Source organism: Syngnathus acus, chromosome 11, assembly GCF_901709675.1.
Source record: "Syngnathus acus chromosome 11, fSynAcu1.2, whole genome shotgun sequence".
In the NCBI taxonomy this organism is placed as follows: Eukaryota; Metazoa; Chordata; class Actinopteri; order Syngnathiformes; family Syngnathidae; genus Syngnathus; species Syngnathus acus.
In genome coordinates, this window is record NC_051096.1 from 1,576,571 (window position 1) to 1,604,128 (window position 27,558).

At 47.2% G+C, this 27,558-nt stretch overlaps 1 protein-coding gene across 5 annotated transcripts; it reads left to right on the top strand.

Moving 5' to 3' along the window:
• Nucleotides 1–171: 171 nt before the first annotated feature.
• Nucleotides 172–27,176, top strand: elmo1 (engulfment and cell motility 1 (ced-12 homolog, C. elegans)). 5 transcript variants are annotated; one of them, XM_037263861.1, is made up of 24 exons: nucleotides 172–328; nucleotides 10,229–10,373; nucleotides 12,723–12,857; nucleotides 13,618–13,658; nucleotides 13,781–13,850; nucleotides 13,928–13,978; nucleotides 14,111–14,280; nucleotides 15,145–15,180; nucleotides 16,242–16,341; nucleotides 16,407–16,558; nucleotides 16,847–16,925; nucleotides 17,273–17,314; nucleotides 17,455–17,505; nucleotides 17,587–17,709; nucleotides 18,619–18,753; nucleotides 18,932–19,036; nucleotides 19,125–19,233; nucleotides 22,573–22,709; nucleotides 24,796–24,959; nucleotides 25,076–25,188; nucleotides 25,508–25,615; nucleotides 25,690–25,772; nucleotides 25,860–25,937; nucleotides 26,158–27,176. In XM_037263861.1, exons 3-24 carry the CDS (start codon nucleotides 12,780–12,782, stop codon nucleotides 26,356–26,358), a joined length of 2,226 nt encoding a protein of 741 aa, XP_037119756.1. In that variant the 5' UTR covers nucleotides 172–328; nucleotides 10,229–10,373; nucleotides 12,723–12,779; the 3' UTR covers nucleotides 26,359–27,176. The 5 variants fall into 5 exon arrangements, with proteins under 5 accessions (XP_037119756.1, XP_037119758.1, XP_037119757.1 ...); XM_037263863.1 differs by lacking the exon at nucleotides 17,273–17,314; XM_037263862.1 differs by lacking the exon at nucleotides 10,229–10,373 and having other exon boundaries at nucleotides 174–328.
• The last annotated feature ends 382 nt before the right edge of the window (nucleotides 27,177–27,558 follow it).

Here is a 27,558-nt window from a genome sequence, read left to right on the forward strand (position 1 = left end):
AAATCTCCCAATTTGGTGAGAACAGTGTCATGCAGTAAAATGAAAGACTAAATGATTGGGATGTCTGAAAACGTATCTCATTTCACATGAAATGGGTCTAAAAATCTGCTTCCAAATGAAAACCATCAGACACAACCGCTGTCAGGTCTGCTTTGCGCTTGTCATGACGGCGGCGGCCTGCAGGGGGCGGAAGAGACGAGGAAGTGCCCGCATCCACACGAACGCACACAAACACAGGAAGAGAGCAAAAGAGAGAGAGTGACACGCGCGCAGCCAGCCAGTCACACACACAGCAACTCCAGTTGGAGAAGTGTCTTCGCTGCAGCAGGTACGTCAACGCTTACGCTTTTCGGCCTTTCTAGTTGTAAAGCGTTGCCTTCCTTCGTCGCCAAACGTTGCGCAATGGCGAATTCTGCGCGTGCACACACGCGTTGCAGCGTTCCGCCGCTTTCGGGAACGCGCGTTTACGTTGCGACTTAACCAAGTGTCGTTCGAATGAAACGCTCTGTGCAAGTTGTGCGTGCGTGTGTGCGCGCGTGTGTGTGATCTACTGCAGTGTGTGTTGACGCTGCCTCTGCGCAAATGAAAGAGATGCGTAATGGTCCGTGGAGCCCCCAATCCCCCCACCCCAGCGTGCTCGTCATGCCGCGTGGGCATTCTCGTCATCTTATTACTATTATTATCAATAATGGAGCCACTTTATTATTATTATGGAATGCCCACGTGGATGTATGTCATACGAGTGAGAGGGCCACTCAAAGTTTGTATTACGCTAGAGTTCTTCTGAAATGGTGACGCCAACCCCAAAGGAAAAAAAAAAGATGCAGGTGTTTGAGTGGATGTCATTCAAACGCACCCATGTGGAACATTAGGCCTCAGAAAGCTGAATGTGCCGCATGTTAAATTCAAAATGTGGTTTTTCAAGGCTCAAAATGCCTATTATATAATTTAACTACCCCCAAATATACATATCTGAACATATGCCAGGCCAGTCCTTCTCAAATAGTGGGGTGGGCCCCCCTGGGGGTGCCGTGCGATGCCAGGGGGGCATGGGTGACCCAGGGTTAATTAAGATACAATTTTATGCAGAGTTGTACCTACTACTTCGTGGAGAAATTATACTATTTATAGTCACACAGGAGAGCTGTGTGAAATGTTGTTTTCTTTGGGGGGCATGACAGAAAATAATTGACAAACACTGGGCTAGGCCAAAGCAACAGCAATGTGGCCAATTTCAAAGTCTCAAAGGAATCACATTTGATTGCCAGGTCATCCAGGTCATGGTAGTCTACAACGGTTGAAGCGTTCGATTTTGTTTTCCAAAAACATTTGAGAAATGACTTGGGCAATGATGCGACTAAGCTAGCGGAATGTTTGCTGCGGAATTTTTACATTCTTCTTTGAGAAACCACAGCAGCATCTGGTGTTGGCTCACAACACTCGTTCAAAGTTGTCTTGTTGCGGTCCTTCAGCAGAATGTTCATTATTGTGGTTTGCGGTGTGTCGTATGCCCGTAGATTTTGGCGTGGCTAAATTGGAGACGTAATTTTGCGACAGCGGCGGCTTTGAAGCCGAAGGGCTCGCATGTTTGCGCGGAGTCTGCGGCGGAGCGTGAGGCGTCTTTTGCCTGCAGCGCCACGTCTGGCCGTAAAGGCCAAGAAACATCCATTTTGCGCTCTTCCGTTAAATCGAAGAGCATGCGTGTGTTTGTGTGTGTGTGTGGCTTGGGCTGGTAGCCCGCCGTTCTGGCCAGAAGAAACATCCTCCCTCCTCTCCTCTGCTCAGGGGGGCTGTACGTCAAAAGGAATGCATACAGATTTATTAGCTGCACCCGAGTTAAATATTTTATTTGTCGGCCCTCCCGAGTAAACATTTGGGCTACGGTTACACCGCAGTGAGCTAGTAAAAACTGAAAAGACTCATCTCATCAAATTCCGTGTTTGGCATGCACAAACTTGGCCAATAAAGCTGATTCTGATTCTGATCTGGAGGAGCGTTGTAATGTGCCTGCCAGGCCAGGCGGTGGTGATGTCACGCTCGCATCGGAATAATCTTTTTGATCGTTTACTTTAGAATTACACGTGAGTTCAACGCAGTTGTGACTTCTTTTTTGTCCTTATTTTTATCTTGTAAATGTAAACAGTCTCAGAATCAAAACATTTGAGGCCCATTTTCAAATGCTAGCATTGTTTCGTTCCAAAATATGTTGTTTGCTAAAAACACGGTCAGTCCGATCGGTCAGATCTGCAGTTTTCATTTTTTGACTTGTGTTGAAATACTTGCATATATTTTTGCCGCAGTTATCGAACACGATAATGTTACATTGGCAAGACTGTTGTCGCAAAATTAAAATTTGAATTTGTAAGCGCTAAAAAAAACAGTCCAAACGTTAGTGAGGTTGGTTAATAAGTAGTTCAGATGCAGGATGCCACTTGAACGTTAGGATTTGCAAATGGCAGGCGCAAATGGGGAAAACAACACGGTTCCTCAAAAACACTTGAGAAGCTAAAATGGTGCTGAGAAAGTGCCACCACCACCGCCACCACCCGTCCGTCTTCCCTTCCGCTTGTTATCTTTTCTCATTAGCTTCTACTCGCACAATATGAAAGTGTCATTCACGTCCCCCCCCCTCCAGCTGCAGCAGCGCTCCAGCGTGTCGGCTTTCTTGCTCTGTTCAGCTTCCCGGCGGCGGCTATGTAAATTGTTTTCCCCTTGATGTCAAGCCAGCCTCCTATCTGTCCATCTTAATGAACCGCTTTCCCGCCCCCCTTACCGTCTTCCACGTTCTCCCGTGGCTTTCAAGCATTAACTTTTGCCGACGAAAAACCCCCCACCAACTTTTGAATGTAGCTGGCAGTTTGAGGTTGCGTTCATTTGCAGGCCGGCTTAATTGCTCCCACTGGCGGCAAATGGGGCGACGAGATGGGGCGGGCGACAGCCCTAGCTAGGCCATCATGAGCATAGAATTAAGGCGCTTGTGTCCTTGAATTTGGAATTTGGGGAAAGAGAAGCCATTAGGCGCACGTTTGCTAATGATCTGCGATAATGGAATCGATGCACCATGGGAAAATGAATCCCCCTTGCGAGGATAAGCGAGCGTTGACGTCATCGGGGGCCCGGAATGACCCCGCAAAGTGACACGTCTCGCTGCTTTCCAGCTGTGCCACTGCAGTGCTGGAAATGGGCAATTTGGAGGGAGGGGTAGCCGGAGTGTGGGGGGTGTAATGTTTGCTACCACTTCACGCGAGTTTGTGGTATTTGGCGTTACCCCGCTGAGAACCTTTAGCTAACGCTCTACTGGAGTGGCGCAGTCATGCTTTGCAGCAAATATTTGTGTTATAGTATGTGCAAAGTTTTTGTTGTGGTTTTTTTTGTCGCATTTGTTAAAATGTTTTGATTTGGTATTCAGATATTTTTGTTTTTCCCTAAATCATCATATTTTTCAGTTTTGATTTGTCTGCAAAAAGTTTTTTTGCTTTGGGTCTGTTTTCCCGCTCATTTTAGCTTATTCCACTGGCGTATTTCTACCGCTAGCGTAATCTGGTTTAGATGTGCATCATTTCCATCACGGTGACCGGCGCTTAGCCGTTGGCCCTTGTCACGGTAATAACACATTTAGTCTCTCTTCCATTGTGTTGACTCGCAGTGTGTGTCATAGCTGCGTGACTCATAGTTAAACGCATCTTTTTGTGACCTGGGCTCTTTGACAACAATATCTAATATCAAATATCATCTCGCGTCGAAACAAACGGCGGTTCCTGTCCGCAAAAGCAGTTTTCTTTTGAAAGATGGCTTTTGCAAGGAGATTGCGTGAAGATGACACGTTAGGCTAAGTGGAGGCCACGCGTGAAGGTGAATCCGTCAAGGTCGCCGCCGAGCCTGCTGGACGCCTCGGATTGAACGCTTTCACGGCTCGGAATCAATCAACGACGCACAAGGACATCTTCTGCGCACGTTTCTTTCAAAAATCATTTTAGCTGTCTTCTTTTTTTTTTACCTCCATCAAGGTGGTGTGCACCATTTCCCCTCATCGCGTTCGGCCCGTGCCGCTGCCACGTCTGTTGTTTTGTTGTCCGCGGGGAAAGCCCCTCGGCACAGCTGCATGCTTCCTCTCGTGTGGTTTGAATTTTTGCATCTGAGTCATGTTGAAATTTAACGCTTGCATCCCAGAAGCGCAGGAAGTGCACAGGGGCAGTTTCATATCATGGCAAAAATATAAATAAAATTAAAAAAATGCAATCGGGAAGTGAAATGGGTTCCTCACAGACACTTTATTAGCAACACTCAATGAGTACAAGACAAGGTTTGGGAGCGTTTTATTTATTTTAAATTTTTTTCTAGTTTGGCCACGGGGTAAAATTATTAAGTCTCGCTAAAATGCAATCACGATCATTTTAAAAATGTGACTAACAGCACTTACAGTTTTTCTTTAATCCTTAAGCAAAAAAAAAAAAGCATTAACAATATTTATGTAAATAATGGAAACAATGTTTAAAAATATTTTTTTTTTCACAAATAAACAACTGCACATAGTGCCTTAAATATATTTTAAATTATTTGTAAAATAATTTGCATTTTTTTGCATGAAAAAATGTTTATGTAAACATTGTGTTTTAAAATGAACGAATTCAGGTTTTTAAATTGAAAAGAGTAAAAAGTTATTGTACAACCACATTACTATTTTTCCATTGAAAAAAATAAACATTTTTAACATAAATAAACCACTTCCTGAAAGAATATAAACCAAAATAATAAAGCTATTGTTGAATATTAATTCAGTAGGGTGTGTTGAACATTGATAGGGGGTGTAGTTTTTGTGGGAAAGTCTCATCAAGTTGCCACAATTCTAAAAATAAAGCACAAACGACATGAAATGTAATTTGCAAATGCCACAAATTGTACGCTTTGCCTAAAGTCCCTCCAACCGCTTCCCGTCACCATGGAAACGAGGGTGGGGGCAATCGTATTTCCACCGTCGCTGTCGTGAGATCTCGGAATCGTCGCCGGGTGTGAACGTAAATGTGGGCGGGAATGCTTTTTGCCTGCCCGCGCCCTGCACAGTGTCAGCTTGCTCAGGCTCACCTTTGACCCTTGCCAAGATGTCACCGCCATGCCTGAACGTGACGAGTTTGGTTGTATGACGTCACTGGCATGACATCATACTCCCAGCAGCCCAAGATGCCTGAAGGAATCTCCTCCCTTTGTGTGTCTGTGCCCGTGTGTGCGCGTGTAGGCGTGTGCGTAAACCACTAACAGACTAAAATGAACTCCTCCGAGTCCCACACTCTGTAAATAGTCTTCCCCATTTGTGGAGCACCGGCCCACACCCGCCTTGCTTTTTGTCTCTCCCTTTCCTCGGCACACTTTTTTTCGCAGTGCCAGGGACGGCCGGCCGCGAGTAGCGTTTGTCGAAACGTGTGCGGCCGGGGGCAGAGATCAATAAATAAATAATAGGGCAGCAGTCTAAAGTTGGGAGGCTGCGGCCGCAGCTAATTGAGGGCTGACTGAGTCCACAGAAAGGGCGTGGATGCAAGTGGGAAAAGCCTGTGTGCGCGTATGCAATTGTCTGTGAGTGTGCGCGGGCTTGTGTGGCAGGGTTAAAATAGTTGAGTACTTTCTGTACGGAGGTCGCCGTCTTGCTGCGTGTTAGCATAACAACAGTTAGCATATTACCATGCTTTTGCTCAGGTGCTTCATTTCCTGGAAGATGTGGAAAGAAAAGGTGTGGCAAGGCCGCTTGGCAATGGAGCAGCAAGTGTGTGTAATGTGTATGCGTCATGCGTGCATCCCTGTCGGCGACAGTGACTCCTTTGTTCTCGCTCATCCCTCATGAGGGCAAATCTTTCACGGCACCTTGGTCGACTTGGTCACTGGCTGATTGGGCTTGAAGCCTTCAGCCCCTGAAGCCAGTTTGAGTTGGCAATAGAACATTTGGGCGGGATGTCTATCATGAGTCAACCCACCAAAAACCCTCAAGGACCCATGGCCGAAAAGACGCAGGAAGTCGGCCATTTTGGGTTGAAGCAACCATTCCGGTAGCACACTCTCGGATGCAAAGTTTCAGTCAGTTTAATTTGCGAGAAAGTGAAGTTTAGGTCAGTGGGCGTGGGTGGAGCGTTGCAGCCAAAGCTTGATGAGTGGCCGTAAACTAGGTCACAAGCGGTTGCTAACGACTCGGTCGCTCGCGGGCCCGCCCGCTCGCCTGAGTTATGGTTCAATAAGACGAGCAATTGTCTGCTCCGGTCAAGAGTGTGCAGTAAAGCCGCTTCATCAGTCAGTTGGGAGACAGAACGCTTCTGCTTACCTTTTATTCAACTTTCTCCATTGTGCTCACGTGGGCTTTTATAGCTCCCGGCGCCGGATTGTTCATTTAACACCTTACCCTCCCAGCCCCAAAACGACACTCTTCATAGCTAGATGGAAGCCAAATGCCTCGCGGTGATGGATGATGAAGATTGAGGCCTTTGATTGATTCATTAAGCGACCTCAGCCACATTTTCGCCTCATTTGTTACATTTTCTGCTTGTCTCTGGTGCGCGTCTGAACCCTTTGGTTCAAGTAGGACGGGTAAAAATAGCCACAAATCAATCCCCAAAGTTCCCTCCCTGCTCTTTTGCATCTCAGCATAGGCTCGCGCGCAAAGTCGGCAGGGGGGATGGATGGGATGCGGCGGGGAAAAGCTTGGCCACAATGACTGGCAGACTGGAACTTGGCAGCGAGCTTCATTCACAAACACCCACCGGTGGCCCCGTTTCCCAGCCTCGGCACACTTTTGAAGCTATTAATGAGGCACTTGTGATGATGATGATGACCTTTGGGTTATTGGGTTATGCATGGGTGCGCATGCTAATCCTCTGCGCTGCGAAATTTAGCTCGCAATACTTTGTTTATGCGCACGCTTTGTTCCAAGTCATTGTTGCTAATTGCGAACAGAGCATTAGCAGTGAGTCGTTGCAACTCTTCCTTGTGCTTCCGTTTGCCTTTGCCGTTTTCAAATCCGCCAAAAAGTTTTTGTTTGACTGCCTCGCCCTTAAGCACTAAATGCTTTTCACTCCATTTATTTACGACGCACCTCGGTAGCAGCTAGTTAGCACGCGTCGTTAGCCCCATTGGCGCTGCAGGCCATATAGGCCCTTTAAGTTTACCACCCATTGATTGCAAGGATGCCGGAATGTTGACCTTGTCCAAGAAATCCTTCACCACTGGCAGTTCACTAGGTGTGCGTGCAAACTCGCCCGGCTGCTTTTGCAACAGAATTCCCCGACCAGGGATGACTGATCGTTCACGTCCCGTTTAACTGCACATGCCAGCTTGCCACAAGCGTGCGACGTTAAGCTCTTAATGTTTTTTTTTTAAATATCATGAGAAAAGCTTTTGTGTCATGACCGCATTGTTAGCCTTTTAGCTTAAAAGCCAGCTAAATTGGGAACGCTAATGCTGTGCTCCGGAATACAACGGAATTAGTCGGATTTTATTTTTCCACAATCTCGCTTAATCTTAAATACGATCTTAACCACTGGTGAATAAATTCACTGGTTGCAAGCCATAAATCATTTTTGTTTTAAAGCATGTTTAAATCGTTAAATTGTACTCAAGTTTTGTGACACTAAATTTAGATTTCAATTCACTAAATTCACCACATGCTAGAGCAACTACATTTTGACTGACGGTTTATTCCACAAAATGTGGCGTGAGAACATTTGTGATTAGAAGTGTTCTTTGTCGCTTGATGTGTTCCATGCGTGCCGCAGCATCAGCACAAGGAGCCTTCGGAGCGCGGTGGGTGCTGGGCACGCCAGTGGCGCCGCGGGCCTGTAAACGTTCCGTTTATGAAATGAGCCCAACTTGGCCTATAGCTATGGCGTTGTTCTTGCATGAAGGCAGTGGAGTTTCTATTCCGGGAGATGCACACCAACTTGTCTTGCAGATGGAGACGCTTCTTCCCATCGTACCTGTATTGTGTCACACACTTAGGACATGACAAGATTTGGTCACTGTTGCTAGTTTCCATCATGACGTTGCAATGCTACGCTATGTTATGGCGCCATGATGTGAGCCACACTGTCTTGGTGCTATGTTCCGCCCGTTCTCGCAATTCTCGAATCCAACCTGATGAGGAAAAAAAATATCCACATGAGTCAGCGCTTTGATTCATATTTTGTGCAGTGGAAGGCGAGCTAGGAGACGTCATGGTGCTTCTATTGATTTTGCCCTGCGCTCGTACGGTTGGCACGGTTACACAATGTGGAAAGTAGAGCGAGTCATAATGACCTGTTTCCTTTTTTGTTTTGTTTTGTTTTTTTTCCCTCCTCAACGAGGGCCTCGTTTTCACTGGATTTTGGCTGATTTCTCATAGCGCTAAAGTTAGCTTCCGCGTGGTTGTCAGCATGCTCTCACAATGATGGCGGGGGCGTGAGAGGATGTTGCTTTATGATGGAGGCGTTGTTTCATTTTTTTGTTCTTCTGTTGTGAATGAAGACTGCAACACGCACAAAGACATGGAGAGACAGTTAGACAATGGAACTATAGACCTGTTTCCATGACTTCCTCCTCTGCCCAACCAAAAAGAGCCATTCATCCCAGCCTTGGTCACATGACCTGGCTGGATTTTCTCTGTGTGCGTGTGTGTCGGGTGTTTGTTTCATAGACAGGCAACAGGCAGTTCTCTTAATTTATAATTCATAAGCTTGATTCCGCTACTCTAGATGACACATAGTCGCCTGCCAGACGGCACGGGCGGAACTTCATCAACACCCCCCCCCCCCCCCCTCACATTACAAGTACATATGACTCCACTAGGGAACCAGGAATAAACTGAAAAAGACATGTGTCCAACACCACGCTGGCTCACAACTGCCCCTTGAGGAGCAAAGCGGCATGACAGCATTGTCCCCACACCGCCACCATTCTTATGTCGTACAACTCTAGGGGCCTAAGGGGAGCACGTCAACAGAAGAGCCTTTAAGTAATGAATGGGGGTCACAAACTAGGCGGGCAGGCAGGAAGGATGCAATCGACTCTGTCACTCGTCACTTAATGGCCGCTCTTTGCTTTTTACTTGCAATTATTGACTCCTTTTGTTTTTTTGATCAAAGATCAAATAAGGTCACGTCAGCGCTAATGTAGGTTAATGTTTGTCAAACGACCGGCTGCGATGGTTTTCCAGACTGATGAGTAAGGCGCGAGGGTCCATTTCAATGAGGCTATTTGGCTAGCACGCTCAGACACACTCAAATACAAATCTTTTTGTTAGTTCCCCAACATGGCTAGCTCAAAGCTAATGCAAAATGGAAAACGTCATTGACCAGCTAACAAAAATAAACGTACGACTACCCCTGACAACGATTTTTGGTATGATCCGTTGATGTGCCTTTAGCTTTTGTAGAAACCTCCACTAGAAGCATACAAAGCGTTGGCCGCAGGATCGCTCAACGTCATTTTGCGTTTCCGTGGATGGCGATTGACGCTTTGCAGACCCAAGCGAGCATGCGCGAGTGATCCAATAAGATCGCGGTATTAATCCGACGCAGGCTTCCTGCTCTGGTTTTGGGCCGCATCCTGCGCCACACCGCGTAGCTTCACGGTGAGGCCGATAGAGGATGCATGTGCATTTACAAATCGCTGAGTTTTCATGGCATTGAGCATCCACAAGTCAAGTGGATTATTTCTCTTTGGGGATGGTGTCGTTGAATAATAAATGTTCCCTTGAGGTGCTCCGGAAGATTCTTGGCCTGGCCAACGCGGAGGAGCCACTCGGTAATGAGCTGAACGGTCGATGTTCGCGCTGTTGTTTATTTAGTAGGTACTCGTCATTTCGGACAAATATGAACAAAAAAGACAATAAAATCAAAGCAAAACATTTCTTATGTTAATGTAGCTTTTTTCAAGTCCTATTCATACTTGTCTTTTATGAGAAAATGTAAATGAAAAAGAAAGTCAGTTAACGCGGCTGGGCAATATTTATTAATGAGCGCAAAATGTTGACCTCATGACAGACAGGATGGGCCGCTTTTGTGTTTGTGAGACTGTTGAGCTCATGCAGGGTGGAGGAAACGTTTTCATGTCACGATGCCGTTTGAGCTGAAACGCTCCTCAGTTCTTCCGCACCCGGCGACATATTTGCTCCGTGAGCTCAATGAATGGGAGCTTAATTGACATTTTTGGTCGTGACGTCACACTTCCTCCTTGTCCGTGCGCCGCACTGACTCGTTTCCTCTTTTCTCGACAGACGCCCACTTCCCCTTCTTGCTCCTCGGCACCGCCGGGTGCAAACATTCGCCTTCTGCCAACATGTCCATGACAACAACACATCCACGCGCGCAAAAGTTGATCTATTGAGCGGGTTGGAATAAGCCAAGCAGCAGTCGCGCCAGGTGAGTCACATTGTTGTCTAACTTTACAAGGAAAAAGACACAAGTTGAAAACAGTAATTATCATTTTATGATCAAATGTCCTAATTTGACAATTTAAAAATGTTTTTATCGGAAAATAAATCACAATTTTATGATGGGGCTGTCAGAATTATATGAAAGTGATTTTTACAGGCCACACGTTAATGGAAAAAAAAATGTAACTAAAAATAACTAGTAATTCTACTATGCAGTCTAAATTTTGAATTTTATTTAGAAAAAATGTTCACAGTTTAATTAAAAAAAAAAAAAAAAAAAATCCTAATTTGACAATTTTCTGTAGCCTTGGCAAACAGGTCGAACAAGAGCAAGCGCTCCTTTGCACCGGTCCGATGGTGGCGCTGAGACGTCGCCCATCCGGTTAGCGAAGCGGTGTGCGCATGGAAAGGCGGCGTCAGTCAAAAGTAGAACATTTTTTGTGGCTGACCCACTGGGCCGACACTTGTAAATATTCCTCCGTTTCGTTCTATTGTTCCCGTCTGCCAGCTGGAACGCTTGCCGGCTACATTTAGTATCGTGTTTGGAATTGGGAGTCTGTCGCAAGCTCCTCCTGCTCTTTGTGTGTGTGTTCTTGACAGGATATCCTGCTTGCAACATTATAGCGAGGCCCTTGTGACACTCGCTCGCTACCTTTTTCCACTTGAGGGTTTTCCGAGATCAGCGTCCCCAGACAGCGTTTTCACTTCCGATACGATGTCGATATCGCACCCTCCGATACCGGTCGAGACCAATATCGATCCGATAATATATGCCGCAAAAAAAAGGTTACTTTTTTGAGAAGCTATGATTTGACAGTGAGCTTTAAAAAAAAATCCTACAATAATAAAAGCATATTGTAGGCACTCTTTGTGATGAAAAGTCGTGAAGGTGCGCAAACATGAGCGGCCATCCCGTCACTGTGATCATCTAACTTGATTGTGTTTATTTCTTTTTCTTTTTTTTTGCCTTTTGTCTTGGGTGCATTGTTTCATGGCAGTTCTTCTTCCTCCGCTCGCCCATCTTTCTTTGCCTTTTGTCGTCCTTCCTTTTCACACGTCAGTCTTTTGTCCCAGCCTTTTTTTTTTTATAGGTTTTCCTCTGTACATTTGCGTGTTTAATGTGCACGCCTGCGCTGGAGGGGGTAACTTGAGCGTCTTGTGACCAAAGCAGACGGAAAGACAACTTTGTCTTATGTTTTGCAGTAGGTTTTTGTTTTGTTTTTTTCTCGCTTTGATGTCGGATTGCGCTTTCAGGCTGGCACCACACGTTTGCGTTTTGGAAGCAACGACCCGACTGTCCTGATTTTGACTAGTATAAAGTTCCAGCAAAAATTTACTTTTTTGAAATGTTTTCACACTTTTGTTTGTCTCGTTTATAATAAGAATGTTTTTGATTTTGAAGTGTCTCAAATTTCAAACGTTGAACTAAGAGGTGAGCAAACTGTGCGCCCTGTGGGTCGGTTTCACATTTCTGTCTTTGTTGGGACGTGCCGAGGAGGATCACTCGGCGGCAACCTGAGACCAACACACTTTGTTGTTTTGACCTCCCCATGATCACATGATAGCTTTAAATTTGCCCCTTCCACAATTTACACCCTCTCTTTATCTGATATGCTTAGCATTAGCATAGTGAGTTTTTTGGATAAACAAGACATTTCCACCACTGACAAGTTGTTGTTTTTTTGTCGTCTTTGCGCTCCAGAAGACAACAGTTTCTAGATTTGGTGAGGTTAGGGTTCCCAGTTAGGGTTTTCAATTGGTGCTAGAGGTCTCGTGTTGGATTTCAAAGTAGGGTCTCAAATAAGTGTCTAAGTTTGAAGTTGGGGTTTCAAGAGTATGGCATCAAGTGGGCTCGAATTGGTCAATGAATGCAAACATTCATGATGAAGGAGATGAAGGAGGGGCTGGAGAGTGAATCACTTTATTTTGGGGGTGGGGTTGGTTGTGACAAAACATCGGGCCTCGGAAAGAAAGGCATGTTCGCTATTGATGCGGCTGCTGCCATGGCGACCGCTCGCGGGAAGAAAGCTGGTGTGGATTATTATGGGCTGACTCACTCTTAACACCGCGCCGCTCGGGTTGGAAGATCACGCCGTGCGCACGCGCCTTCCAAGTTGGCTTAGGAGACAGGGTTGCCAGTCCTGGGTAGGGTTTTGAATTTAGGATACCAATTGCGGCAAATAAGGCTTTCAAGCCGTTAAGGTTACATACAAGGTTTGGGTTTCGAATTATGGTGTGACGACAACAATGATGATTTTTTTTTATGCTCTAATATTTTCTGTGCATTTGAAGGTGCCTGGAGGACATGACCAAAGTGCGTTTGCTGTTTTTCCAGGTGTGAATGATTGTCCTCCCGCTTTAAAGAGAGAGGCTCCGGAGCAACCACGCCGCCATGCCGCCGCCCGCCGACACCGTCAAGGTGGCCATCGAGTGGCCGGGGGCCTTCCCCAAACTCATGGAGATCGACCAGGTAACGCTTGCACACTCAATTCACCCAGTGGAAAACAAAAAAAACAATCTACTTATGAGCAACATAAAAGTGAAAGATATGTCCATTGTGTTGTGGAAAAATAAATTCAGAAAAACGAAGATGGTTCGAAAAAAATATGGCTACTTTCTGAAGAAGTTGATTTAAAACAAAAATGAAATTTAAATTGTATGATCGAGTCCACCAAAAATACACGATTAAAAAAAAGACTACAGTCAATCATTAGGTATCGTGCGTGTGCACGTGAGTCACGCACGCACCACCGGTAGTAAAAGTTTGGCGTCGTCACGGCAACGGGGTCGGCCTCGACGCACCAACCTCTGCAGATGTTGCCGTTCCCTTGCCTCCGAGGCGCCGCGATGCGGCTGCGCTCATCATCCTTCGCTTCCTCACACTGCTGTTCCTCCTCTTCCTCTTGTTGCACCGCCTCCGCCTCATGACCACCTTCCTCATCCTCCTGATTCGCGTACGAAGGGCCTATGGCGGCATATGGCAGTGTGAGTCATGCCATGCCAGAGCCCCCTTCACCCCCCGTGTGTGTATGTGTGAGGTAACACCCCCATTCACCAATAGGTGTGATAAAAGAGGACCTTGAGAAAAAAAATGAGCGCATACGAAATCACAACGTTAAGGCGGAAAAACATTTTTTTTTAATTGTATCGTATATTGACACGCACAACTTTCTTCTTGGACCTTATCAAACTCTCAACTGACCTTCCTTTTGCTCTTCTTGTTTTGGCAGAAAAAACCACTCTCCGCCATCATCAAAGAAGTGTGCGAAGGGTAAGTTGACAAAAAGTTGCAAAACGCCACAAAATGTTCAATTTCTCAACAAATTTTGGCCACACACTAAAATTTGTTGTGTAAATTGAGACCCGTGAATGAATGAACTGTTTTTATTGCAGTTGGTCTCTGGGGAATCATGAAAATTTTGCGCTGCAAATGGCTGACGCCAACTTCTACATCACTGAAAAGGTTTGGTGTATATAAACAAAATGTCCCCAAATGTGAGCTTCGTTGTTTCAATATTGTTTTTTGTGCGTGTGTCTCAGAATCGCAATGACATCAAGAATGGCTCCATCCTGCGTTTGACCACCTCACCTGTAAGTGGCGCTGTGTTTGCTTGGCATGATTCGCCTCAAAGGCCAAAAGCTAAGCAGAGCTGCAGTGTATTAGCTGGATGAGCTTAGCTGAGTGGCATAGCATATCATGCTAATGCAGGTGTGTCTTGTTAGTACCAAACGGCGCTGCAGCTGCACGAGCGGATCCAGTCGTCCAGCATGGACGCTAAGCTGGAGGCGCTCAAGGACCTGGCCAGCGCCTCGCGCGACGTCACCTTCGCCCTGGACTTCATCAACATGGACGGCATCTCGCTGCTCACCCAGATGGTGGAGAGCGGCACAGAGTAAGTCCCGCCGCCTCCTCTCGCACTTGTTCAGACAAACTACGAGTATCTCGACTGAGGCCCAACCTTGAAGAACAACAAAAACTTGAGGGAGTGGGCCCAGCTGCCAGCAAAAAAAAAAAAAAAAAGGAGGAGTTGTGGCTTTGTTTGCGTCCCAATACTTTTGTCTTCCCCAGAGGCTGTCTGGATTGAAGGTTAATAAAAGTCAAGGCAGTTTCTGCTGAGGTGGACTTTTTCATCCATGATGGAAAGGCCTCGCGCACGCACACACACGCTCACAGTCTCGCCTGTGCACATAGGAACTGAGTGGGCGGCGTGTTTTTGCCCACTTGTGTGGCAAATAAAGGTTTGCCCGTTGAAAGGCGCCCTTTGCCTGCAGCCGTGGCAGCGCAAGCTCATGTTGACACCTCATTAAATCGCCTTTATGTAAATCACATCTGCATGTGCGTGCGTAGGCTCGCGTGCACATTTGATTGCACAAGCGAGAGGCAGAAGGCGCCCTCTACTGGCGCAAACTAGCAGCTGAGGCTTCCTTCGTGGCATTCGAGCATCCAAAGTGATATATTTTTAGTCAGGTTAGAAAAATACGTTTTAATTGAAGTCACACCTTGCAACAAATATGTTATTGTTTTTCTTTTTGAATTTTTCCTTGGCAGTGTTTGCGTAAGTCAGCAAAATCACTGCCATGTGTTTTTGTCATGTTTACATAATTTCTTGGATAAGGAAACAATTTCTGTTGAATATTTTTTTCCCCCCAATGACTCTTTCCTTGTTTATGTTGTTTTGTTTGCAACTCAAGTTTGATGCTCTTTGCCTGTTTTTCTTTTGTGGCATTTGACGGCAAAGTTTGTAAAATGTTTGCAGGCGCTATCAGAAACTGCAGAAGATTATGAAGCCCTGGTAAGACACCCTGCGTCCGCGTTCTCCGGTGTTGTGCTCAAGGCGGTTCTGCGCTCTTCTGCTTCTTCACCGCCAGTGCTGCCGCAGCTCGAGTCCGCATGATTGAGAGCGGCGGCCCAAAATGTCTTCTGGGAACTCATTCAAAGCTTCCGTTTTGTGCTGCATGTCCTTTTTTCAGGGCGTTCTTTTCCTCTCAATGCGAAGGACTGCCAAGATTTGTTTGTCTATTAACAGCATGTATTCTTTTTTTTTTTTCTTTTCTATTTTCTTAATCTTGGTGGTCCTGTGTGACGCGGGGGTTCACTTTGCCATTCATCCATTCAAAGAGGTGTCTCTTCTTTCTACCACCATGGAATCATCTTTTATCCTCATTTAAAGACTCTAGAAATAAAAATCTGGAATTGTACATGTATAAAATACTAACACGGCACGTGAATTTTTTTTTTTCTTGCCCTTTAATCTTTTGACAGCTTTCTATGACGTTATTAACAGTGTCAAGAATGACTCAAAGACGCTGAATTCATTTAGTCCTGACATGGCGGCGCTCCTCAATTCAAATGATGTTGTGCGCATTAGAACACTAGAGGGCGCTATCGTATAGGTTATCGCTGGGTGCTGAGTTTGGCCTTCAATTCTGAAGTGAACCAAGTTGGCTTGTTTTTGGTCTTTCGATAAAGCAAATGTGTCCAAAAGTCACAAGACAGTTTTCTTTTGCTTCTTTAGTTTCATTTGTGCTTTGGATGTGTTCTTCGGCAGGCCTTCCCACGTGTTCCTCAAGAACAAATTTGAGTTAGAGAATTTTGATACGAATGGCGTTAATAACCATGTCTGATACCTGAAGGGGAACCTTGTCTTCCCGTTTGTTTTCTTCCTCTTGCATGACTGGGCACTCAACAACTCTGGCTCGCTCCCGCTTTTCCGTATCCGCTCTCCAAGCTCGCAGCTGCTTCTTCCTCCTCATCTGCCGCCGCTGCTGCTGCTACTGCTGCTGGCCGCTCACTCGCTCCTCGTCCGCCAAAGCATGTCCCTCATTGTTTTGTATTTGTGCCTGTGCCTTGTAGTTTCGGCGACCTGCTCTCGTTCACGCTCACGGCCTTTGTGGAGCTGATGGACCACGGCATCGTCTCCTGGGACACTTTTTCCGTGGCCTTCATCAAGAAGGTGAGCGGAAAGATGCCTGCCGAGCGGACGGGCTGTAAAGGCGGGCGTGCTCCTTTGCGTCGCAGATTGCCAGCTACGTCAACAAGGCGGCCATGGACACGGCCGTGCTGCAGCGCTCGCTAGCCATTCTGGAGTCCATGGTGCTCAACAGTCAGGACCTCTACCACAAGGTGGCGCAGGAGATCACCATCGGCCAGCTCATCCCGCACCTGCAGGGGTGAGCCTGCGCTTGCACTAGAAGCAACTGAAAATGGCTGGGGTGAAAATAACAAAAGAAATATTCAGAGATTTCAACCAAATATTTAATCTGTGGCTTTTGTCAGAATAACAATTTCCAAGAAAATTACAGAGTGAAGCCCCACAAGTGAATAGCGTCCGCAAATAATTGCAAGCCCTCTACTAAACAAGATCGGTCGACCCCCGTGCGATCACGCCCAGGCACCTGCAGATTCACCAATTATTTTGAAGCTGTTTTAAGATTCGTGCCCTATGTGTGTCCTTCCAGGACGGATCAGGACATCCAGACGTACACCATCGCTGTCATCAACGCGCTCTTCCTCAAAGCTCCCGAGGAAAGAAGACAAGTATGAATTCTTGACTACTCCCCTGCTCCTTCTCTTCCTTCTCACCTGCTTTGGCCTGCACTTCCTAACTCCATCTCGTATCAGTGCCGTTCAGCTGGCTGTGCCCTTAAATAATGAATGAAGCCCCACCCCACCACCAACTTTCTCCTGTGCACATGTGCCGGAATGCCGCATTGGAATGACATGACATTATTAAAAATACAAAATGCTTTTTTGACAGTAATTCCTCAGCCAGGCTTCCTTTGTTTCCCCCCCTCTCCATCTTATGTCAACGCCGCCGTCACTCTCGCTCACCTTGTGGTGTGTTTGCTGTCTTTTTTTCTCACTGTGTTTCCTCGCCACGCTAGTCTGATGAGCACATTGTGGACATCCTAAATTGTCCCTTGACAGTAAGTGGCACCCTCCACTACGTTAGCTGTACAGACATACTTTTCCGTCTGGCTTTGGATATTTCTCATTCGTTGTCATTGTTTTATCATTTCAAGTTGTTTTCATCTCTGTTTGCCGATTGTCCCTTTGTGGTGTGCAGGAGATGGCGGACATCTTGGCCCAGAAGCAACTGCGCTCCATCATCCTCAGCGTAAGCGCCAACCCGACCCGCTTAGCTCTCTTCATTCTTTGGGTGGGGACTTGGGCTGACGTGGTGTTTTGCGCTGGTCAGAACGTGATCCGGAGCCCGACGCCCATCAACGACGAGATGGCGCACCAACTGTACGTTCTGCAGGTTCTCACCTTCAACCTGCTGGAGGACCGCATGATGACCAAGATGGACCCCCAGGATCAGGTCAGCGGTTGACGTTAGGAGGGAAAACATATTCAATCTTGGGGAGAAAGCAAACAATCCTCATTTGGAGGAAAAATCTATTTTTCCTCATGAAAAATGTTTTGTGAAAAATCCATCGAGACTTGGAAATACAGTCAAACTTCGGTTTTCGACCACAATCCGTTCCAGAAGGCGATTTGAGAAGTGAATCGGTCAAATTACAAATCTATTTTTCCCATTACAAATAATGGAAAAAATTTAATCTGTTCTAAGACTAAAAAAGACGCCTTTTTTAAGCATTTTTTCATTTGCGCATTTTTGTCCGATCGCGCAACAGCAGCGCACCGCCGAACGCACAACCGTAGCGCGCCGCCGACCGTGCAACGCATTATTGTGACAGAGCCATCGCTGAAATTTAGAAAATATTTTTAAAGTCCTGATGTACTTTCCAAAATTTAAGTGGACCTCAGTGCGTAGGGAGCTTAATTTGGTCTGATCGCGCAACCGCAGCGCGCCAGGCGCTCACTGTCGCATTGCTTTAAGAGAGAGCGTCTTTGTGTTTTCGGATGGCTTTACTGCTCCCTCTTGCTTTCTTTGGAGGCATGATTAGGGGTTAATACAATCCTCAAAGTAACGAAAATACAATAACGAACGGAGTCAGTCGGCATCCGGGCCGCACGGTCGGGTTTTCTCGGGTCCTTTCGGCTCATCTCCCGAGGTTCAACCTCCGAATTTTGTTCGACAACCGAAGCAAAAAAAATCTCAAATTTTTCATTGAAATTCCGATTTGTTCGAGAACGGGGACGTTCGAAAACCGAGGTTTGACTGTAATTTTTTTGTGAAACAAAGTTGTCATTTCCAAGATCTTTTGAAATTATTCATTTTTTTACAGGAGTGTTGACAGGATTTTTTTTACCATGTTTTTGGCAGGCTCAGCGTGACATCATCTTTGAGCTGCGTCGGATCGCCTTTGACGTGGACTGCGAGCCCAATAACAGCGGTGGCAGCAGCACGGAGAAACGCAAATCCATGTACACTCGCGACTACAAGAAGCTTGGATTTATTGTAAGCATCCTCGCAAACCAAAGTCAGACCTCAACTTCGGAGTCTTGAGTTGCAAGCACAAACCGCATGAGCGCTATCTTACAAAATGCTATTAGCTCAGTGCTAACATACAATGCAAAACCTCTCAGAGAGGCTGTTGCAAACTGCAGACTTTTTTTTTTTTTTTATTCCCCCGCAGAATCACGTGAACCCGGCAGTGGATTTCACCCAGATTCCTCCCGGAATGCTGGCGCTGGACAACATGCTCTACTTTGCCAGGCACCACCAGGACGTCTACATCCGGGTCAGTCCGCGATCCTTGTGAAATTGGTGAAGGCAAAAATGAGCCCTGTAATTCAACTGGCACTTTGGTTGCTTTGCTGGCGCGTCAGATTGTTCTCGAGAACAGTAGTCGGGAGGACAAGCACGAGTGCCCTTTTGGACGCAGCAGCATCGAACTCACCAAGATGCTCTGCGAGATCCTCAAAGTGGGCGAGCTGCGTAAGTCACACACGCATCATGTCACCGTGCTTCACGTAGTCACACGAAAATGGACGTTTTTCCATTTCATCCATCCATCCATCTTCTTCTGCTTATCCGGGGTCGGGTCGCGGGGGCAGCATCTTTAGGAGGGACTCCCAGACTTCCCTCTCCCCAGCCACTTCATCCAGCTCATCCCGGGGGATCCCAAGGCGTTCCCAGGCCAGCTGAGAGACAGTCTCTCCAGCGGGTCCTGGGTCATCCACAAGGTCTCCTACCGGTGGGACATGCCCGGAACACCTCCCCAGGGAGGCGTCCAGGAGGCATCCTGATGAGATGCCCGAGCCACCTCATCTGGCTCCTCTCTACGTGGAGGAGCAGCGGCTCTACTCCGAGTCTCTCCCGGATGACCGAGCTTCTCACCTTATCTCTAAAGGAGAGCCCGGACACCCTGCGGAGGAAACTCATTTCGGCCGCTTGTATCCGGGATTTCGTTCTTTCGGTCACGACCCATAGTTCGTGACCATAGGTGAGGGCAGGAGCGTAGGTCGACCAGTAAATTGAGAGCTTTGCCTTTTGGCTCAGCTCTCTGTTCACCACGACGGACCGGTACAGAGTCCGCATTACTGCCGACGCTGCACCGATCCACCTGTCGATCTCGCGCTCCATCCTGCCCTCACTCGTGAACAAGACCCCAAGATACTTGAACTCCTCCATTTGGGGCAGAATCTCATCGCCGATCCGGAGAGGGCATTCCACCCTTTTCCGGCCGAGGATTTGGAGGTGCTGACCCTCATCCCGACTGCTTCACACTCAGCTGCGGACCGCTCCAGTGAAAGCTGGAGATCACGGCTTGAAAAAGCCAACAGCACCACGTCGTCTGCAAAAAGCAGACATGCAATGCTGAGGTCCCCAAACCGGACACCCTCAACGCCTCGGCTGCGCCTAGAAATTCTGGCCATAAAAGTTATGAACAGAATCGGTGACAAAGGGCAGCCTTGGCGGAGTCCAACCCTCACTGGGAACGAATCCGACTTCCTGCCAGAAATGCGGACTAAACTCTGGCATCGGTGATACAGGGACCGAACCGCCCTTATGAGTTGACTCGGCACCCCGTACTCCCAAAGTACCCTCCACAGAACTTCCTGAGGGACACGGTCGAACGCCTTCTCCAATTCCACAAAACACGTGGACTGGTTGAGCGAACTCGTATATAACAGGAGTGGAACTCCTTACAAGCCCTAGGCTTCGTCTCCCTCCTTGCACTGTTATTGCTGTAATAATATGTGCTAAACAATAAACCTAAACCTAAACTCCCATGGCCCCTCGAGGATCCTGCCAAGGGTGTAGAGCTGGTCCACTGTACCACGGCCAGGACGAAAGCCACACTGCTCCTCCTGAATCCGAGGTTCGACCTCCCGACGGACCCTCCTCTCCAGCGCCCCTGAATAGACTTTACCAGGGAGGCTGAGGAGTGTGATTCCCCTGTAGTTGGAACACACCCTCCGGTCCCCCTTCTTAAAGAAGGGAACCACCACCCCAGTCTGCCAATCCAGGGGCACTGTCCCTGATGTCCACGCAATGCCGTAGAGGCGTGTCAGCCATGACAGCCCCACAAAATCCAGAGCCTTTAAAAACTCTGGGCGCATCCACCCCTGGGGCCCTGCCCCCGAGAAGTTTTTTAACTACCTCAGTGACTTCGACTCTAGAGATTGGAGAGTCCACCTCAGAGTCTCCAGGCCCTGCTTCCACAATGGAAGGCGTGTCAGTGGAATTGAGGAGGTCTTCGAAGTATTCTCCCCACCGACTCACGACGTCCCGAGTCAAGGTCAGCAGCACGCCATCTCCACTGTAAACAGTGTTGACGGTGCACTGCTTCCCCCTCCTAAGACGCCGGATGGTGGACCAGAATTTCCTTTTTACAGTGATTGAAATGTTTTTTCCATTTCAATCAATGTAAAAAAAACAACAACTCTATTTTACCAATTGTATTTGATGTATTTAATTCCAGTTGTACTTTGATTCATGTTGACATTGTTTCATCTTTGTTCAAGTTGGGCTGTGTTGACAGCAGATCTTACTTTTTTATTTTTGCTTGCTGGCGTGTCTCCAGCTCTGCCTCCGCATTATTATTTATTGATATATTTATTTATTTTTGTATCCTTTCTCCATCTGCCGGCCCGCTCCCGGCTCTCCATCTGCTGCGCTGAGCCACAACGCTCTCCCGGCGAGTCGAAACAAATCTTTATCTCTCGCGCTCTTTAGCTGTCTTGTTGGGATTGGAGTCGCCTTACACAACTGAAAGTATGTAGAAGTAATTGAGGTGAAAAGCATTTTTCAAGAGGAAATAAAAGCTTCTGCCTGCGAGGCCGCCGTAATTAGCCGTCAAGCTCATTAAAGATGATTAGCGCACGCGTTCTCACGCTTGGCCACATCAAAGTACGTGCGTGCACCTTTTCGCTTCAACGTCATAAGAACAGGAAAAGACATGCTGTGTCGTATACTTTGCCATTACAACTTCACATTTGCTTGGCCCTTAATACTAACATTTCATTATGCTCATGTGCTAATGCTAATACTGGCGACGCTATGTTGTAATTTTATATCCTATATTTGGCTTGAGCCTTTTTTAAGTTTTGCTTTGTATAGATTATTTTTTCCTCTTTGTCCGGGTCCTGGAGCCACGCCGTTGCCAAGCACCGCATGAGATGACACTTTGCCTCTGTAGCCCGCATAGCGACTGCACTGTAAAATGGTGCTGACGTTGCTTGCTACACACACACTCTCCCCTTGTCACAGCGGGCCATGAGGCTGGCAATTAGAGCGAGGATGACATCTTTGACTGTGCATTCATCATGTGGCTTAGCTACAAGGTGACTCTCCTTTACACACACGCACACACAAGTGGACGCTGGCAGATGTCAGGGGTGGCGCGAAGCCCGTTAAAGCCCCCATGCCCTTGTGGACCTCATTTGCATGGTGTCCAGCCCACTAACGAACTGACGTCACACATTCACGGGCCCTCAGGCATAGGCACAAAAATAGACTTCCACTTGGATGGCAGCGGGACCCGCTGACCTCAACCAAGGCACGCGCGTCCCATGAGGGACAGTTGATGTCTGCGTCTTTTTCTTTTTTTTGTACGTGTCAGTTGCTATTTATACAGAAGACACCATATTTGTGTGAAAGGGTCTTCAGCTAATGTCTTAACTCTGGCAAACACCTCCTGTTAGCTTTATGCTAACACATAATGCCAAATGCCGGAGACAAGCTGATAGATAGCATTGTTAAGAAATGGATATGGAGTTGTTTCCAGGTGAGCGTGACCCAGCGTGTGTCCGTGTGCTCGTTGTCTCGCAGCTGGTGAAAACTGCCACGACTTCCACCCGATGTTTTTTACGCACGACCGCTCCTTTGAGGAGTTCTTCTGCATTTGCATCCAGCTGCTCAACAAGACCTGGAAGGAGATGAGGGCCACCAGCGAGGACTTCAACAAGGTCAGCCGTCCGTGCTCGTGGTTGTGGACTGCGAAAAGTGCAATTTGTCTGTCCTAAATAGAATGGCCAAAAAGACACAGCAAGCCTGCCACCCAGTTTCGATTGTGCTCACAATTGTGTGATTCAAAATATATTTACATATATATCAGTGTGATTTAATACAATGAATTGTCTCCAGACTGACAATTTGTGCGTTTGAACGGTAGCAAGAATTCTGATGCTAGGTGCACCCACCGCCAGGCAACCGTACCCGTTGCCATAGCAACCTTTCTCCAAATACAGCGCCGTTGCTCGACACTGTTTGGGCCGGCTCGCTTCATTCTATTGTCACCATGTTTGTGCGAGCATCTTCCCTTCCCTCCCCTCCCTCCTTCCATCCTCCTCTATAATATAGTGGACCCCCCCCACACACACACACACGCAAACACACACATCATGTGATCCTCTTGCCGCATCACTATTGGCGTGTGCGACGGTGGCCCGTATCCAATCAGAGCTTCTAAAACCGCAGATCAACATAAGGCTGAGAGTGAGAGAGAAAAGGGAAGGGAAGAAGAAGACGACAGGTACAGCGTTGGGAATTTTCATAGCGACGGCAATACTTGGGAAAGGAATACATTGTGGGGGGGGACAAAACGATCAGACGAGCTGCCTGTGCCGCTGTGACTCGCACTCGCCGCCATCAGCTAGACGGCCATCTGCCTCCCCCCACAGTCCGCCCCCTCCCCCTTCCTCATCCTCTCGGTCCGCCCGAGCTGCGGAGGATTCGGTTGCGTGCACACTCGCGACTATGGAGCCAACATGTAAGTAGAAGTGAGGGTGAAGGGGGTGGTCAATCAGCAATGCTTGATTGGGGGAGGAAGAGGAGGTAGCATTTTTGTGTTACCTGAAAGAGGAGAAAGATGGAGCCCACGACCCAAATTGCAGAATAATCTACTGGATTACACACATCACTGTGTGGGTGTGGGCAAGTGTGTGTTCGGGGGGGGGGGGGCTTTGCTGAATGTGATTAAGCCACACACACCGATTTATTACCTCAGGGGACGTGGTGGCACGCATCTGCTGGTGTTTTTATCTGGGTGGGGGGAGGCGGGGGGGTCAACATGGGATTAGCATCATCCTGCAGCGCCAACCTAATACTTTCTACTTTCCTTGCATTCAAATTGTCCACATGATTTTCTCTGGAATGAGGACAATTCTGATTTGTAATTGTTCCCAAATAGTTCTTTTTGTTTTCCCACCTTGAAGCCCCTCCGTGGGTGCCACACAGGCCGACCGATGTTTTTGAGAAACTCTCGAGACTCACTGGAGGTGTGCCTGTCTTTTTTGACACGTCTCACCGGCGTGTAGTAGCACAAGCGGCATGCAGTGTCGCGCTCCCCCGTTGCTTTTTTTTTCTTTGCCGAGAGCCTCTTTTGTTTCTTCAACTCTTCCAGATTTGGGTTTGTGGACCCAGCCCACCTCCCCCATCCCGCACAGCCACCTTTTGTTGCGTTCAGACGAGCTATTTTTATCATCCGTCTTCACCTCCTACTGCCTGGGCGAGCTTCTCTTTTTTCTAAATCCTCTGTCTTTTTGTGTGCGTGTGCGCGCGTGTGTGTGTGTTCATTGTGGCTTGCACTAATATTGAAGCACGCCGGAATGACCCGCGCTCATCATCCATCAGCACGAGCAGCAGCAGACAAGATTTGCTCTCGATTCTATTTGCATGCATCAACAGTCTCGAGTAGACACTCGAGACTGTTGATGCATGCTGAAATGCGATGTGTGTTTCGGATGTGACACGCTCGATGGTGCTCGGGCATCTCTGCTGCTCTACACGTCGTTTCTTCAGCGGCTTAAGAAGAAGGAGGAGGCTAGAGTCAGTAGAGATGGAGAAAATCATCCTAGGTCAAAAACTCTTTCATGACTTCTTTCTTACTGCAAGCTGAGCCGCCGCACGACTATTTAAGAGGCTTATCCACGCTACGCCCGTGTCGTCTTTGCGCTTTCTCCTACTTAGTGGCGATTAGCGCTCCTCGGAGGGGGGGGTTGTCGGCTCCCTAACTCAATAACGAGGCTCCGTCTACCCCTTCCTCCGGCGCAGGTCATGCAGGTGGTGCGCGAGCAGATCATGCGAGCGCTGACGCTGAAGCCTAACTCACTGGACCAGTTCAAGAGTCGCCTGCAGAATCTGAGCTACGCCGAGATCCTCAAGATACGACAGTCGGAAAGGATGAATCAGGAGGACTTCCAGTCCCGCCCCATCCTGTGAGTCGCCCTTAGCTTCAGCCCTTTAGGAAAAAACGATGGCGATTCTGTGTTAGCGTGTGCAACAGGATGCTAACGTATTCTGCCATGTGCACCTGGTTGCCTGCCTGCCGCAGGGAGCTGAGGGAGAAGATCCAGCCGGAGATTATGGAGCTGATCAAACAGCAAAGGCTCAATCGACTGTGTGAAGGAACGTGCTTCAGGAAGATCAGCAGTCGAAGGAGACAAGGTGACAAGCTAGCATTAGTAGCAATTCCTGGCTTCGAATGGGCAGTGGAGCACCACTGGCAGCTAGCATCATCCACTGCTAGCAGCAGTGTTTTCAGATGTCATATGGACATGTGTGCACACACAAACACACAGTTGCTAGTGTCCTCCACACCACCCACAGGTCCGTCTGCTCCCCGTGGACCGGAGCCACCAAACGTGTCTTTTTCCGGGCCTACGCTGCCTAACTGCAGGCTACCAATTTCATTCAAAGACGCTCATTTGCTGCCAAAGGTTTCAGTGACTCATCTGTCCGCCCTGTTTTTTTGTCCCGCTGCTAGACAAATTCTGGTACTGCCGGCTGTCCCCCAATCACAAGGTCCTGCACTACGGGGACCTCGAGGAGAGTCCTCAAGGGGAGGTACCCCACGATTCTCTGCAGGACAAATGTGAGTGCTGCCAGTTTGTGACATGAGCACAAGATAACATGTCGATAATTAACGGCGCGCACGTTTCTCCGCAGTGCCCGTGGCCGACATCAAGGCGGTCATTACGGGGAAAGACTGCCCGCATATGAAAGAGAAGGGCGCTCTCAAGCAGAACAAGGTATGCTCATGCTAATGAAAAGCGCCAAGAGCATGAGTGTGAACGTATTCTTGACCAGCTCGTGATGATGATTCGCTCTCCCTCCAGGAGGTGCTGGAGTTAGCCTTCTCCATCCTCTACGAGTCGGACGAGTATTTAAACTTTATCGCTCCGGACAAGCACGAGGTGAGCTGAACTAATGCGGTGAAGTGGCTTTTTAACTACGGGTGCAAGCTGCAAACGAGAAGCTACCGCGAGACGACGAGTAGCTAAATGCAGCCATAGGCTCCATGTAGTTGTACCCAGAAGTTTATATGTATTTTCCTTTTTATAGTTTCTTAACGGCAATATTTAAGTGTGTTGTCAATACTTTTTTTTTTTTTCCACCCCTGGGTCCCATGTCCAGTACTGCGTGTGGACCGACGGCCTGAACGCGCTCCTGGGCAAGGAGATGGGCAGTGACTACACCAAATCCGACATGGACACGCTGCTCACTATGGAGATGAAGCTACGCCTGCTGGACCTGGAGAACATTCAGATCCCTGAAGCGCCGCCCCCTATTCCCAAAGAGCCCAGCAACTATGACTTTGTTTACGATTGTAACTAGTTTAGCTTAGTTTAGCCCTGCTGTATTCACTGGACCCCCCGACCCCCCTTGCGTCCCTTCTTCTCCTTCCTTAAAACTGGATGATTTCAAGAACTGTGATTGAGGATTCTCCCCTCCCCCCACTTTTCCTCTTTGCTATGAAGACCAGAAGAAACTAGAATGCATTCCCTTGAAGTCAAGAAACTCCTTTTTTATGATTTGTCCTCAGGGCTTCTGTGCGGGGAGGGACAGCCATGTTAGTTGTAATCCACTTGTTTATTTCCTGTCACATGACACAAGTTTCACCATTATTGTGGCAGCTAAATGTTTTCCCCACACCATGAGAAGTACTGTACTTCACTCCTTGTCTGCTCAAGACTGTTACAACATTTTTTCCCCTTGTCACAAAGTCCCTGAACGACTGCTGTACACCACATTTCTGAGCAATATTTACTTTATCACTTAAGCCCCTATCCCACTGATTGCCCAACGTGTTCGAGAGTGTTAGATAAGCTAGCAAATGCTCGTCGCAGACCTTCACCAACAGTTTTGTTTTTCTTGTCGCAAGGACATTTTGAATATTTTCAAAAGTCCCTTGCAATACAGATGAACGTATGTTCAAACATTTGTGACCGCTACCTTTGCAAAAATTTGCAAATGTTGGCCCTTCAGTGGAATACTATCTTAAGTGTTTATTTTTTTATTGTAAAGCTGTTAATTTAGGGTGTGAAAAAGGGACGCTATTGTGTTGACAAAAATTTGAAGGTTAATGTACTTTTTTTGTTTTATTTAAAAACAGATCATGGTTGTGATTTCAAGTTTGATTTTTTTTATATAAATATATGTATAAAATACAGTATTTACAACCCCCAACAAAAAAGCCCTAGTATACGTGGTGTTTTTGTTTAAGAAAAACAAGCCTTACTCAGTCTTTTTTTTTTTAACAAGAAAAGCCTTAATATACATGATCAATTTTTAAGAGAAAAACAGCCTTACTATACATGCTCACTTAAAAAAAAAAAAAAAAAAAAAAAGCCTTACTTTACATGGTCATTTTCTTGGTCAAGTAAAAAAAAGCCTTATATATTTATATTGATTCAGACTTTTACCACGAGAGGGCGACATAGCAATTCAAAACATCCCCCGCACTGTAAATTCGCATGGTTACGCAGTCCATTGTCTATATATATTTATATATATTACTTTGCTCAGTGGCAGAGT

Excerpts from the sequence above, each read along its gene's own strand:
- elmo1 (XM_037263861.1), top strand. The coding sequence starts at position 12,780 with ATGCCGCCGCCCGCCGACACCGTCAAGGTGGCCATCGAGTGGCCGGGG. Across the intron at positions 17,315-17,454 it reads TCCTAAATTGTCCCTTGACA|GAGATGGCGGACATCTTGGC; the intron begins GTAAGTGGCACC and ends TGTGGTGTGCAG. Across the intron at positions 17,710-18,618 it reads AGATGGACCCCCAGGATCAG|GCTCAGCGTGACATCATCTT; the intron begins GTCAGCGGTTGA and ends TGTTTTTGGCAG.